Genomic DNA, 15917 nt, shown 5'->3' with positions numbered 1-15917 from the left:
AGTCTTATTTTGTATATATTGAATATATACAGTTCATCATATTGATCATCTAGGCTAAATTAGTCACAAAGTCAAAATTAAAGTCAAGGATGCTCTATATGTATGACAGAAACTGTTGTTTTTAAGGACGTACAGGACTGTACTGCTATTTTTAAGGACCTTTTGCAAAAAGGCAAGTCAGATATGACAGGAGCACTGTGTTGTTTTAAAAGATCCGCTAGTCAAAGATCCTTTATATGACAGGAGCAATATATTGTTTTTAAGGACCTGTTGCAAGAGAACTAGTCAAAGTTCATTAATATGACAGGAGCACTCTGCTGTTTTTAGGGACCGCAGCAAAAACACTCGTCAAAGATCCTTTATATGACAGGAGACCTCTGCTGTTTTTATGGACCTCCTGTGAAAAGACGAGTCAAAGATCCTTTTCTATGACAGGAGCACTCTGTTTTTTTGAGGATTTGCTGCAAGACAACTGGTCAAAGATTCTCTATGTGATAGAATCACCCTGTTGTTTTTAAGGATCCACTACAACAACGTTACTCAAAGATCCACTATATCTCAGGAGCGCGCTGCTGTTTTTAAGGTCTTGCTGCAAAAACACTAGTAAAAGATGCTCTACGTGACAGGAGCACTCTGTTGTTTTTAAGGACCTGCCACAAGCGACCTAGTGAAAGATCCTTTATATGTCAGACACTCTTTGCTGTTTTTAGGGACCCATTGCAAAAACACTAGTCAAAGATCCTTTATATGACAGGATAACTCTATTGTTTTTGAAGGAATTGTTTTTGGAATTTTGCCCATCATCCACAATCCTTATGTGAGACATGAACATATATGTCTTTCGCTTTTCTGTGCATTGTAAAGATATAACAACAGCTAAAAAGACGCAGGTAAGAATGCACATAATGGGAAACACTCATTCCGCCTATAAAGCCTTCTGAAGGAAACTCCAAAAAGCGGCAACAACGATTTACATATAATGTGACGTGAATGTTAACCAAGCTACAGTGACATTGTTATTATTATTATTAACATTGTTACTATGCTATGAGCTGGCTCGCGAATAGCTTCACCACATACTGTATTTGCCTGTAGCGCGCCAGCGCAGCGCTCTCAACGCCTCAGTCCACTACCAAAAGGTAACGCTACATTTTGGAGCTGCCGCTGCCGCTACTGCTGCTGCTGTTTTTGTTTTTGGAAAAGTTAATGCAAAGTGTAGGGTTCGTTTCTATGTTGCTACGTGAAATCAATGCACCCATTGATTTAAAAATGTTCTTCTGGAAATAAAAATGTTCTTCTTGTTTCCAAGCCAGCGGTTGGGATTGAAACGTGTAGGTGAGCAAAGGAAAGGAGGATGTGAGATGTTCCTCAAAATGTTTGCAGTTTCATCATGGGACACAGTGGTCGTCAGTGTTTCGGAAAAGAGAAGCTGCTCTTCTGCATTTCATCTGATGAGAAATTACATGATGCTTGCTTGGAACGTATGCGGAGGATGATGGACATGAATCATGAGACATTGTTGGCTTACACGTACACCTCTAATACTTACACCTTAAGATTCTTGATATTGGCTTTCTATTGACAGGTATACCGTTTTTGTCAAGCAATTCATTATCGACACCTATATCGGCATAAACAGCAGCTCTTTCCTCAAACTAATGTCAGGTCACATCTCGTGTATCTGTGATGCCACTGGATGCATTTCCCAAATAAACAGTGTGCAAAATGTGAACACTGCAATATCGAATACAAATTATACATCAAGTGCCATATTTATTTGAAAAAGTTTGTCTAAACAAAAGTCATGAAAAACACCATGACAAAAGTCAAATAAAATATCATGTCAGCTGGGATAGGCTCCAGCGACCCCAACAGGATAAGCGACATAAAATATATATGGATAGATGGATGGATTTTTGTGATGGCAAATTCAAACAAATACATTTCCACATGTGGACAAACAATCACCCACACTCACACCTATGGACAATTTAACCTAACATGCATGTTTTTGGAATGTGGGAGGAAACCGTGCGGCCCCTACATTTCCACATAATGTTTCCATTTCAACTTTATTGACTTGTTGGCAAATTGAAGTTAATGTACTGTATACAGGTATGTACGTTTTTTTCTAAAGAGATGTGGTGACAACAGCTGCCTGAGGGGGGGCCTAAGGTGACTTTTTTTTTCATGGGGCCCAGAAATCCTGGCGGCGCCCCTGACTATAATATGTATTTATATTAATATAAATATTATTTTTTATTAATATTAAACTATTAAATAAATAAATACAAATTATTATTATTAAAAAATAAAAAAAAATAGTTTTTCTATATAACTTAAAATATCAGTTTTCCACTCATTTCTTTGTTATTTTTTGTAGTAGAGTTTGCAAAATTTGATACACACGTTTTTGTACACATACATAAATGTTTATTTTTCAAGCTTCTTGTGAAACAGTAAAAATTGCAACTTTTCCCCTAATTTAAGCAGAAAGTCTGTTAAATTTATGTGACAACTGATTCAAATGTATTTTTTAGTGCACACACGATTCGATTTTGGCTAATAATTGTATTTTTTTCTTGTGCAGTGAACAGTGAGGCCATTTCATCATATTATCTTATGTATTTCATGTTGTTACTGTTAATTCCACAACCCCTCTTTACAGTGAAAGACTAAATGTAATCCACTTTAAAATTCCTTAAATGACAGAGACATGTGTAGACCTATGCACATTTATAAATGAAATATGTTTTATATGTACATAAAACATACATTCCACATTCCGCTTTTATTACTGAACAAATGCTTCTTGCAATGATCAGAATGAATGCTTATGTTGTGACTCATACAAACACACAATATGAAGGCACCCCCGCTGCTTGTTTGATGGCAAGCAAAAGAGACAGAAGGCCATAGTGCTTTGTTCTCTTCCTCTTCCTCTACTTTGATAGGGAAGCAATGGGAAAAAAGGCGCAGAAATGAGTGGTAAAATGCATCAAGTTGTTGTTTTCAGCCTTTGTGGATTGTTCATCAGGTAGGTAAAAGACACAAACGGAATTACCTCTTTTAATTTAGTAGAATCACGTTTAATTCCGCATGCGTACATGAAAAACACAGACGCAAACTGAGACAAAATGCCAAAAAAAAGTCACAGTTTATTTGACAAATAGACTCACTGATTTCAGACTTGTTGCCAAAGCTTTTTTTCAATCATGTGTACAGTGATTTACAACATTGAACACATCAAAAACAACTTAATATGGTGGCCTGGGGTGTTTATTTAGAGCAGGGGTCACCAATGTTTTTCCTTGTGAGAGCTACTTTTACTAAATGAAAATGGCCAAGAGCTACTCATTTTTGTAACATTTTTTTTCAGAGCTTATTTTAAACCCAAACAAAGTGAATATGCTTGTTTTACCAGAACATGAACAAAATGCTGGTGTCCACAACTCACATTTTGTATTTCAGAATGCATTTCTTTCTACTGTTCTTTCATTATTAACTGAACCTGAATGAAAAGCAGGCTTGCGGGCACCTCATGTGGTCGTGGGGGGCTACATGGTGCCCGCGGGCACCACGTTGGTGACCCCTGATTTAGAGAGTACCAGAAGTGTGTTAGGGATAAGGCACTGCACAAATAAATAATGACACTAAATTAAGTTAATATATATTACTTCTGCATATTCATATGGTGCTCTCATGTCCTGTCCAATCCTATTTGTATTTTTTTGTGGGGTGGGGGTTGTCAATGTTCAGGTTTATTTTCTTTTTCTTTAAACACTATCACAAACTTCAGCTTTACAGATGCCATGTCTGCTCTGCAGGATGTATTCTGTGGTAATGACATCTATTATGAGTAACAGTCGTAGTAAAAATAACCACAGCCACCAAGTGATGCCTTCGATTCCAACTGAGGGTTCTATTTGAGGTAAAGGTGTTTATTTACGCAAATGAATTGGGTGACTGCATTTCTTAGAGCGGAGGCCATTATTTGAGGATATTGTGTAAAAAGCTGCGATTTATTTGTAAAATTATTAACATTTTTGGTGTATTTTGCAAATTCCTGAGAAGAATTATACAATGATATGTACAAGATGTATATTCACAGCTTCACTTCATGTGCATGCAATAAGACGAACGAACATACATTTCCCTCCACCCTCAAAAAACCCTCCTGCATATCCTCTCAAATGCAAAAACGTTCGGCAAATCCTGCGACCCTCTTGTCACTCTTCTTCGTCGTCTTCCTTTGCCTTGTCTTTCCTGTCCACCATTTCTTCTGGAAGCTCCTGATGGTGGCGATGAGTGTCATCTTCCATCTCTGAATCAGCACTGCGGTCATGTGACTCATTGCGAGCCACCTCATAAGGAGGCTCAACCTGTCTCCATGTGGCATTCAAGTGTCCCTCTTTACCTGACTCCCCCCGGTGCGTCTCATCCCGCCTGAATTCGGCAGGAGACCCCCGCCCTCTCACTTCCAGACCCCCTGAGGTCTCATGTCCATGTCCATGATCCTCTTCAGGGCTGTACTGGCTGCGTCTGTACAAGCTCTCCTCATCCTCCTCCTGACAGGAGCTAGCAGGCATGCTCTCGCCGTCAGACTGGGGAAAATGAAGACCGGGCAGACCTGAGGGCTTCCGTGAAAGATCGAAGGGCTTTTTTTGGTTGAAATGGCCCAGGAGGCTCATGGGAGAGGAGAGGCAGAACCGCCCCCTTTGTCTGAATACTGAAATACAACAATGAAGCAATTACTTTGAGTGTTACGTTCAAGGGAGGGTGCAGGCGCTAATTTTTTAAATTGTTATTTTTATATTGTATACAGTATATCCTGGATATCTCCACCATTCTACCATCCCCGCAAATGGCGAAAAAACGTGACTAATGGATGCACCATTAAAAAGCCCTAAAATGCCTATTTTTTATGCTGTAAAACCTATAATATTCCTCTCAACTTTAGTTTTAGAATAATTACAGGCAAACAGTACACAGCAGGCGTGCCCATTACGAGCTATCGAAAGGCAGTTTGGGTCGATCGCATAAACGTCACTTCATAGATGTCATATGACATCAGTCAGCTGTCATTATGCTCCCCTCCTGAGTCGCTCTTCCTCCCTCACGGCAATGGTGATTGGTGAACGTCAAGTCTCAATCTATACACAGCGATGCGACTTTCGTCTTTATTATTCTGATAATGTATAAGCTAACTCTGCGGTAAGATGCCTAAATCTATAACAAAAGTTATCCGTTGACTTGTAGCGACTAGTTATGTCGAAAAAAGTGAATTGTTTGAGGGCTTTGCTTCGCGTCATGAACTCCACTATAGAAATGCATGTTTTTCTACACTTCCGTCTCTTAAACTATTATTTCATGATGAATTGGAAAAATGCCCGTTGCTGAAACCTTTTTAATATGTTGCCTTGACTTCGGGTGCGTTGTCTTTTGCGTAATCATTTTCATTTCTTGTATATCAATAATGTTTGCTAACAAATGCTAACAGGACGTAATACATGAACTGTGTGTCTAATTAACACCACGTAGCTATTTTGACGGACAAATCACCAGTACTCAGGTTATGAACACAACTATTGAGGAATTGCATGTAATCATCTTTATTGCCCTACTTAATTGAATTGTGAATTATATTAGCTACTTTGATTATCTGCAAACTTTGAAACTGTGAATGTGAAATACTAATCATTAGTATTTAGTATATACTGTATATATATATATATATATATACTGTATATATACATATTATATCGCATCTTTTCATAGCATCTTCCTGCTGGAAAATATTGAGTGAATTGATAAATAGCTGCAGCACTGTTTTCCCCCTGCAGATACTGCCATCAAACAACTATTTAAGTTACCATCTATCTAGTTTCATTACCGCCGGTCCTCATTAGGTTCACAGGTAAACCTGAGCCTATCCCAACCGATTTTGGGCGAACCCGGACCGGTCGTTTTTAAGTTACCATTAAAAATAAATATTTACGATTTAAAGAAATCCAGGAGTATGCAGGGTTACAAATGCCAAATCACAGAATACTATACATACACTATATACTGTATAATATAAATACGGTATCTGGCAGCTGCAGTTGTTTCTTTTTGTGGGTGATCCATTGAGTTTTGGGAATAGAAGTGCAGCAGCTAAATCTGTAATATTTATGTCATACTCGTGTCCTTACATCTTTCATCCAGCCCTCTGTCCATGACGCCGTGTTTCACCTTCATGTGTCTGGTGAGGTTTCCCTTCAGCGTGAACTTGCTGGGACAGTAGAGACATTTGAAGGGCTTGCTGTCAGAGTGGAGGTGCATGTGGCCCATTAAGTTGTGCATCCTGTTGAACTCCTTCCCACAAAGCTGCAAGGCAACACGCACACACAATGACAAGCAATGACACATCTTGCAAAATAATGCATTTTCTTTCTGCATCTTTTAAAGTAAAGATAGCATAGACCTTCAAATATTGGCCCCGGGGCTCACCTGCATAGAATACAAGGCGTTATTTATTTGAGAGAAGGCCTTTATTTGTGCAAATGCTTGTGCAAGGCTCGAGCTAGACATGCATGCCTCACATTAGCATTTTCTTTGTTATTTTTATGATATGAGCATACTTTGGCAACGCAAGCGTACTTTGATGAAGATGTGAGCTCTACTGTGCTACTGTATGTCTAGTGAGGTTTGTGCTTGTTGCATGGCCGTAAGACAAGGCTGGTGTGAATTTTGTATGTTTTATTAATTAAGCGGTTTATTATTTGTTGTACAACTAATTTAGGCATGGTATCTATTACAATGGAGGAATTGCCTCGATTGTGTTTCTCTGTCAAATTTGCAACATTTTGACGACACGTAATCATGAATGAATGTGCAGGCGTTGCCAGACTGATACACCCGCTCGAACCCCCCGCCGATGACGCCGTCCTTGATTTCCTCGTTTCCTCCCCCTATGTCTTCTCTCTGCTTCTCATCATCATCACACACACACACACACGCACACGCACAAACAGAAGAAAAACAGAGGGACAGAACGAGAGGAAGCAACAGAACAGGGAAGGGCAACTCCTCCGCTGTCCTTCCTCTCTATTCTTTTTTATTAGGGTGTTCCTTTCCTTCAGGAGGAGAGAGGGACTCTAAACTGTCCGAGAGGACCGTGAGAAAACAGGAAGCCCCCCCACCCCACTTTGCAAGCAGCAAAGAAAGCGAGATGAAATCTATTTGTGGGACTCGTTCTCCGGGGAGGCTGGAGGCCATTGTTAGAGAGGCGGTTTTGTGCGGCGATATCCTTCCTATGAGTGAGGAGGCCGCCGCTGCCAAAAGCCTCCCTGCTATCTGGTCATGCTCTCAGGCACTTCTTTCTAAACACCAAAGGTCAATTCAGCCTTTTTATAGACTCTCGGTTAACATTTGTCATTTTCAGTTCACACTGCAGGATCGCCCACCTTGCACTTGTAAGGTTTGATGTCAGAGTGGACGATCATGTGGGCCTTCAGCGTCTGCTTCTGGACGAAGCTCTTGAAGCACTTGTTGCACTGGTAGGCCCTCACGTTGGTGTGGATGAGCACGTGACGCTTCATGTTGGCCAGGAGTGTGAACTCGCGGCCACAGATGCGACACTTGTGCTCTTTCACACCCTGAGATCAGAGTGAGAGTTACATTGCATCATATAGAACCTTACTTGCTTACTTGCATGTTTAATTAAACACATGGTGCTGCGTAGGAGTCTTCCTCCTTAAGATGCACTTCAAGTACCATACTGAATACAAATCCTCCCATAGGAAACAGGGTCAAACTGGCTCCACACCAACTTTACCTTTAAAAATGTTCTTAACTGTCGTATTGTCATAAGTGTAAAAAGAAGTTAACCACTGTTAACAGTAAACTTATTAAATGTGTTCTAAACGTTAACGTCTCTTCACATAAAGGCTCTGCACAGTTCAATTCCTGGTGCACACTGCATTATTTATTGTTGATGTTGACCTATTGTCACTTTAGCCATATTGTACTGAAGAGCCAGGACAGAGACATATGTACAATCTCTGTGGTCATCTTGCTATCATTGGTAGCCTAATGTATCAAAAAAGTATCTTTTGTATGTCATTTTCTTGCTCGCATTTTATTCAGTTTTAGAGTTTCCACAGTACTCAATATTAGCAGATACTCAATATTTAATGGTTGCCCTGAAATTTAATGAATGCTTCTTTCACCTATAGACCAGCTAGAATAACTCTCAGTAGAGTGCAGACCCCTGTCGAGGCCGAAGCATTTTAATATAAATACCAGCACCAAAATGTACAGTGCATTTTGTCATTAACATCCATGCATTATTCACACATTAAAGAAAAGGTAATAAAAAACAACAACACTGAATGGATTTGGATGAATTCCAGCAACTACTGTAGAACATTGTGAATGAATTCCACCTACTTTGTGAGTGAGCGTGTGCTGCTTGAGGTGGTGTGACTGGATGAACTCCATCCCGCACTCACTGCAGATGTAGGGTCGGATGTCTTTGTGCTTCATCATGTGGTTCTGCAGCTGACTCGGATACTGGAAAGTCTTCTGGCACTCGGAGCACCTGCATCAACAACAGAAATCATCATTTTTCATGATCATTTATGTTTGTACAGGAAATATGAGCATTATTTGTCATCAGCCAGAAAGAAGTGTAAGTTTACTGCTGGACATGATTTGGTTGGGCCTCACCTGTACAAGGTGGGTCCACGGTGGGCAGTCAGGTGTCTCTTTAGCTGGACCAGCGTAGGGAAGTCCAGACCGCACTCGACACACACATTGTCCTGGCCTTTCTCATGTTTCAGCTCATGGGCACGAAGCTCACTGGGGTACGCAAAGCCTCTGGCACACACACTGCAGCTAGTTAGGGGAAAAACACGTTACACGTTAGAGCACCTTTGCTGAACTTGAGGGTCGGACACCAAAATGAGTCACTTTTTTTTTTTTTTGGTCCAGAATTAAATTAATAAATTGCCAAAAAAATAAATTTACAATGTTTTTTTTCCCACATTTTTATGTGTGTATTTTATGTGTTGTATAAATAGCTCATAGTCCTCCTGTCCAATGAAAGCCATGTAGCTCCCTTTTTTAAATCCAAAAAGTATTTATGAGTTTCAAGCATCTTGCTGTCTATTAAATAACATGTACTCTAGTTCTTTTTTAAATCCTTTGTAAGCAGAAAAACAAAGGAAAATCATATTTGCCTGTCTTTTAGTGATATGTTTATATGTTTTAAGAGGTTTTAAGTGTGTTGTTGACCAGTGAAAAGCATAGATCTCAGAATTGTTTAATGACATTTAAAAAAAAACAAAAACAACACATTAAAACATCTTGCACCTCCTCAGTGAAAAGCATGTATCTCCAAATTTAGTTAATTATTTTGGTCATTGCAAAGTCATTTTCAGTGGGTTTTTTTTGTGAGTCTGAATGTCTGTATTTTCTGTAAGTGTTTGTATTTTCTTGTCAACAAACAAAAGTCCTTTTGTTTGTTATATATTACTGTATATATTTTTAGAATAATGGCACTGCCCAATGAAAACCCACGTATCTCCAATTTGTGTATTTTTGGGCTGAAAAACAATGATACTTTCATTTTGTTGTTTATCAATATGCTATTTTTTTTCATTGGTCCGTAGGGTGTAAATAATGGTGCTCCAGGAATTCTGCCTAGCAACAAGTGTCTGCAATTGTGTGACGTGACCAGGAAAAAGAATCCAAGCAGTTCTGTTGATCTACACTATTTCTGCGCCTGCTAGCTAGCGTAGTTAAATATGTATAACAGTTAAACAGTTTCCATAATAATTATACATTGCGTTGTTTAGTATTGTTGCGCATTGGTGTTTTCCTGTTATGTTGCCTACTAAGTGGTAGGTGCTCCAAATAAAAGCACACGGAACGAGAGTAGAAGACAAGACATGCATGTACCTGTAAGGCTTGACGTCGCTATGCTGCATCATGTGCCTCTTCAGATGGCTTGTCTGGGTGAAGGCCTTGTGGCACACCTGACACTTGTGTGGCCTCATGCCCTGGTGGGTGAGCAGGTGTGTGTGCAGGTGGCTCAGCTGCTTGAAGAGCTTCCCACACAGGTGACACCCGTGGGGCTTGATGCCCTTGTGGCCCAGAATGTGCGTGACCAGGTTGTACTTGGACGTGTACGACTTGTCACACATACGGCACTTCCATCGCTTCTGATCCCCGCCAACGTCCACGTAGTAGCTGTCGTCCACATGGACATCCGGACCCGGCTTCTCCGTGCTGCTGGGCCTGCCTCGAGGCGGGGCATCATGGCTGCGGTGTGACGGTCTGACGTCCTGCCTGGCGTTGAAGGCGCCAGGTGGGAAGGGCATCACAGGGCCGGGCATGAAGAAGGGATACGGGAGGAGGGTGGGATGGAGAGGCGGCAAGTATGAGGGGTGGATAAGAAAAGGAGGTGGAGGCCACAGGGGGGGCGGACTGAGAGGCTCCTCTTTCACCTGCACAGGTACATGGATGGCCCTGCGATGAAACATGTTCAACTCAATCATGCTAGGGATGGGCCGTGGAGGTGAGGCGGGGGTAGGTTGAGACGGGAAGGAGAGGTGGGATGTTTTTGCTACGCTGCTTTCCTCCTCTTCATCCGCTTTTCTTTGCTCACACTCTTGGGCATCCACTTTGAATGGAATTGTTTTGCGTTTTTGGGACCCTTCCTTGTGACCAGGGAAGAAATCATTTGGGCCCAGTGGACTGTTGCGGCCTCCAGTGGGTGACATACATTTTGGGGCCTTAAGAATGAGCGGAGATGGGGTTAAATAGAAAGAGCGCTGATCTGCTTGATGAGCATCTTCTCTGAAACGAGGACTTCTGGGTGGTGAGAAACGGACTGTTTCCATCTTGATCCTACAGAAAAATGACAAAGGAGCTTGTTGTTTTTACAGTATTGCTTGTGAATGGTGAGAGATGCTGTCACCAAGCCAAAAAGTTAAAGAAAGACATGAATCGAAGACTATAATAACTACTGTATCGTTAATACACAGTAGTACATCACAGTATATCATACTGTAGATACCATGCAAATATTCCCCCTAGTGTCATTGAGCAGTATAGGGATGTTATAATAATAATAATAATAATAATAATAATAAGAATAATAATAATAAGAATAATTATAATAAGGAGTTCCATACTTTTCATTGGACAGTAGGGGTGTCACGAGACGAGACACACAAGATCTCGCGAGATTAAAACGTGACAAGATTTCAGAAAGAAAATGTCTCGCAATAATAAATTAATTGATCACACGATAAATGAAAATGAACTTGCTAATTTTGCCAGCCTCCATACATTGCCATGTGCATGCGTGTCTGTTTTCCTCCTCTCTCTCCTCCAAACAGGCAGGAAGAGAGTTCACGTTCAACGACATTCCACAGAACGACAGCGAACACAGTGAGACCTCTTGTCATTCATACAGTCGCTTTGTCTCTGTCGGCGGAGGTGGGGTAACATACACACAGCGCAAAAGACTGGTGCTTTGTGAGGAGCAATGCAAGGTAACGTAGTAGATGTTAGGAGAGAAAAAGGTGCTTGCAAAGCCAACTGCCACAGCCACAGGGAATATTATTAATAATGAGCAAGGTGAGCCCATCACCATGAATGGGCCAGTATGCCAAATTTAATCGAAAGTGGTAGCAACATAATAGGCAACAAAAGAAGCTTTGCAACCATCTAAAGAAAAAACTGCACATCAGGATGCAGAGCCTTCATGCCGACAGTCAACACTTGCTTGGACGTTTGGTCAGCAAAGCAAATACACACGGAACAGCGCAAAATCGTGTGCGTTCACAGAAAGTCATTGCAAAGGAAATGCTGCTGTTTAATACAGTTGAAAAGCCAGCATTTCAAGAAATGCTGCAAACGTTTAACAGATTTAACAGAATTGCCTGTGAAAAAATACATGTCACAAACGGCAATTCCCCAACTTTACAGAGTGAAATATGACATATAAAAGGAAATATTGCATTATGATATATTAATTATAACATGAGTGTTTTATTTGTTCTCAAAACACGTCAACAATAATATCGTACAGTATAGCGTCAATTTGCGGGGACAATAAACACAAAGGGCACAAAAGGTAACTGTATTTGTTTTGTGACTCGCTTAAATAAAAAAGTTTGTTTGTACAGTCATGCTTTTTCATTGCACTTTCCTTAAAATTTATGTTAAAATCTCATCTCGTCTTGTTCTCGTGGGGACAGTCTCGTGCATTGTCTCTATTGCACAGTGACAATACATTCTGCTTTTCTCACAGCATCATGTGTACAACTCTTACTACTCAAAAATTGGTTTCAGTTCGTGACTGCATGCGTGTGTCACTGAACAATACATTTGTGCATCCACTCATACCAACACCTTTCACTTCTTACTTTCTCAAAGATTTCCTTTCACAAAAAAAATTAGGAACTTTGTCAAATGTTCACCTGTTGTTGCCTTTCGCTTCTCCATCACCCATTTTTTTCTCATCTCTGTTAAACTTCCTTTTTTCTCTTCCACCCACCTATAATACAAACCTGTGCGCGGAACGTAACCAACAAACATGTAACACTCTCGTTATTGTGCATCATTTAATGCTGATGTTGAAAACACAATTGTTCTCAAATTTTGCGAGGGATCATCAGATCTGCTTCTGTTCACATCATTTATCGTTTTTCAGTGTGAAAAGTACACTGATACAGCAAGTACAAACATAACCACAATTCACAAGTAGTTCAAGTTCCAATAGCAGTTTTGGAAAGCAGGGCGCACATATTCATATACACACACCTGGCACTTTATTAGGTACACCTGCACAACCTAATGAGATCCAATACAAGAGCTTTATCCACACACTTTTACACAAATATTACAATGCTCACTTTGGATGACGTATTCATTTGACAATAGGCACATTATTGTGAGTGAGTGTAGTTTCAGTTAGGTTAGATAAACAATTATATATTAGAAACATCATTATCTTTGTGAAGGTGCCTGCCCAATGTCTTTCCATGTAATGAATGGAAGGGAAATACATTTGCAAAACATTTAAACATATGCACTGTATGTGCATGTATACAAACCAAGAGGTGGCATTTTATTTGTCCGCCTATAAGATATTATAATCTATGGATGACCTGTGTCATTACTAAAAAGGTGCAGCATTGAAAGACATGCTCTCCAAAGAATCCCATTTAAAAGAGAAGCACCTCCCTGTGCCCATGTGCTAGTCTGTGCACATGTGTCAGTGTGGGAGTCTGCAACGATGTGTGTATGTATCTGTGTGGCCTACCCGAGTAAGCGCCGTGATGCCGTGGCTCCGTGCTGGCGTTCTCCCTCCTTCTCCCTCCAGACAATGCTGTGGCCCATCCACAGATGAGCTTTTTTGGAGGGACTTAAGAAGGAGAACAGGAACACTCACTTTGTTCTCATTTTTCAGATGAGTACCTTCGGAGAGAAGGAAGGAAGGGAGGGGAGAGGAAGTCAACAAGTCGAGTGCCTTCCTGCAGAAAAATAAGGAAACAGTAGATAGACATCTCCATTTCTCTATGAAATAAAGGGATTTGCAGAGCTTTTGGAGGAATGCAGGGAGGGGCCCGTGGATGGTTGATGTTTCTTCTAGACAACAATGCACTTTGAACGGGTAACAGCATGCAGCCATGGCAGCTGTAAACACTCACCTCTGGAACTTCAATAACGAAAATAGTGCATCACTTTTTGAATGGATACAAATGCCAAAATATTAATGAAAGAAATATGCAATATAGAATCATCATACAATATGATTGCATAATATTAACCACTATAATTCTAACAATAATATTAATATTAAAAAATCGACCTGCCTGCTACATTAATTTAATAACATGTTGTTGTATTTTACAGTTGTGTGGAAATAAATCTAAAAATGAAAATAATACTAATGATTATTTTTTTTTAAATGTAATACATTTTAAAAAGTAATAATATAATAGTAAATAAAAAATAACTTAATCAAAGCAATTGTTACGGACAATGCTGGCGCTATGCTACTACTACTACTATTACTACTACTAATAAAGATGATAGTAATAGTAAAAAATACTTATCAGACAGTAACAATCGCTTTCAACACAACGGGGCGCCATGAGGAAGTGTGCCAACAGCCACCAGGAGGCACAAGTGACCCAGTGGTCTACTCTACACCTTTTGAAGGATTAATCATACTGCAGGAATGTTAGGCACTTGTGTGGTAAATCAAAATATCACCTTTTTCCAGCGCCATTGAATTCTGAATAAGGTAGGAATGAATGAAGATACTTGGAGACTTGCAAACCTAAAACCACCATTAAACACCCTTGGATTGGTGATAAAAATCCTGTAAAAAACACAAATTGGCACACTTGAACACTGAACACATTTTAAAGCTAAAGTTAGTGAGCAAAGACGTCATCGGCCAATTTATGTGATTGCTCAGAATGATGTGGCACGTTGTGAGCCGACTGTGAGCGGCTGTAATTGAACTCATATCATTGATAGAGGGAGACTGTCCTCTTTGGTTTGTGGTCCATCATTAGCTGTGTTAATTAGCTCATGAGACCAATTAACCTAAGGACCTGGACAATGTGTGCTTCAATGCAGGCAAGATGATTAAGCAGTTTTATGCATGTGATTATGAGATGATGCATGTGTGTGTGCATGCAAAACCAAGTCGGCTCAAATGCAAGAAAACAGCTCATGGAACTCAAAAGACGCAAAAAAAACATAATAACTCACTCATGGGACCCATGTGTAGCACGCATGGGTCCCATGAGTGCTATACATGAGACCCACACCAGGACTGACCTGAACCAGGAACAAAATAGACTTGATGAGACGAGACATAGCTGGGAGAACACAAGGGTGGTTAAGGAGCTGATTGGATGATGACCAACCAGTGAAGTCTGAGTTCGTACAGGCCTGTCTGTTTTCCCTCGCCTCCAAACAGGCAGGAAGAGAGTTCACACTGTGCATTGCTTTCAGCAATGGGGCATTTTCCTAATTCCACGAGGCCTTTAATTGCTCTTTGAAGTGTTCTGTGTAGACCTGCATCAGAAATTCACAAACATGAATTTTCTAAAGGGTGTCGTGTTCGTTTGAAGCAGTGCTTCTCAAATAGTGGGGCCAGCGGTTGAGGTGTCGGGTGGCCCTGCGAGCGTGAGAGGCAGGGAGATGAAACAATGCTCTCCCACTCTATTGCGGTTTTTCAAGAACTACTTAATTAATAAATGATCGTGAAACGATGGCAAGTTTTCTGGTCACTAGACATCATTAATGTTACATTGGTGAGAAACGACATTATATTACATTACCTTCACACTGCATGTCCAACATGAAAAACATAAAAAATATGTCTCCTCCCATTCCGTGTGGAAGTGGTACGTTTTTGGCTTCTTACTTTGTCCTGCTTCCCCACTCAGTTTGAAACACTTTCTTAAGTTTAGAATAAGTAAATTCGAGAGGCTAACTAGTTAGCTCGGTAGCTTTCTATGCTAGCTAGCTCCTATATTGTGGTGATGTGGTGTAAACAAAGAATGATAGGAGTGTAAAGGTGACTATAGGGGTGTTAGTTCATGTCTGCGGGGCTCTAATAATGTTAAAAAAACGGATTTAGAAAGTCATAAACATGTTTTCTATGCTCCACCTATGAAAATATTCAGTTTATCAAATCAATCAATACCAAAAAAGGTTGTTTTTATAAACCCAAACACCCGATCCCAACAACGTATTTTTTTGTGCGAGAGGCTGACGGAGGTGATGATGCAACTCCCCACCAATGTATTATGCTTCGGGGCAACTTAATGCCATAAAAACGGCCACTAGGTGGCAGAAGTCCATTTTGGCAGGGACTAGGAGAGGACCGAGAAACA

At 40.4% G+C, this 15917-nt stretch overlaps 1 protein-coding gene across 1 annotated transcript; it reads right to left on the bottom strand.

The window, feature by feature from the left end:
- Positions 1 to 3160: 3160 nt before the first annotated feature.
- Positions 3161 to 13444, bottom strand: znf366 (zinc finger protein 366). Its single transcript, XM_054773586.1, has 7 exons — positions 13322 to 13444; positions 9946 to 10896; positions 8713 to 8880; positions 8434 to 8584; positions 7449 to 7640; positions 6195 to 6369; positions 3161 to 4729 (listed from the first exon to the last, which is right to left on the bottom strand). Exons 1-7 carry the CDS (start codon positions 13396 to 13398, stop codon positions 4230 to 4232), a joined length of 2214 nt encoding a protein of 737 aa, XP_054629561.1. The 5' UTR covers positions 13399 to 13444; the 3' UTR covers positions 3161 to 4229.
- Between the last annotated feature and the right edge of the window lie 2473 nt (positions 13445 to 15917).

Source organism: Dunckerocampus dactyliophorus, chromosome 4 (genome assembly GCF_027744805.1).
Source record: "Dunckerocampus dactyliophorus isolate RoL2022-P2 chromosome 4, RoL_Ddac_1.1, whole genome shotgun sequence".
Classification (NCBI taxonomy): Eukaryota; Metazoa; Chordata; class Actinopteri; order Syngnathiformes; family Syngnathidae; genus Dunckerocampus; species Dunckerocampus dactyliophorus.
Note: the sequence above shows the minus strand (reverse complement) of the source record. Positions and strands in the feature narration are given on the sequence as shown.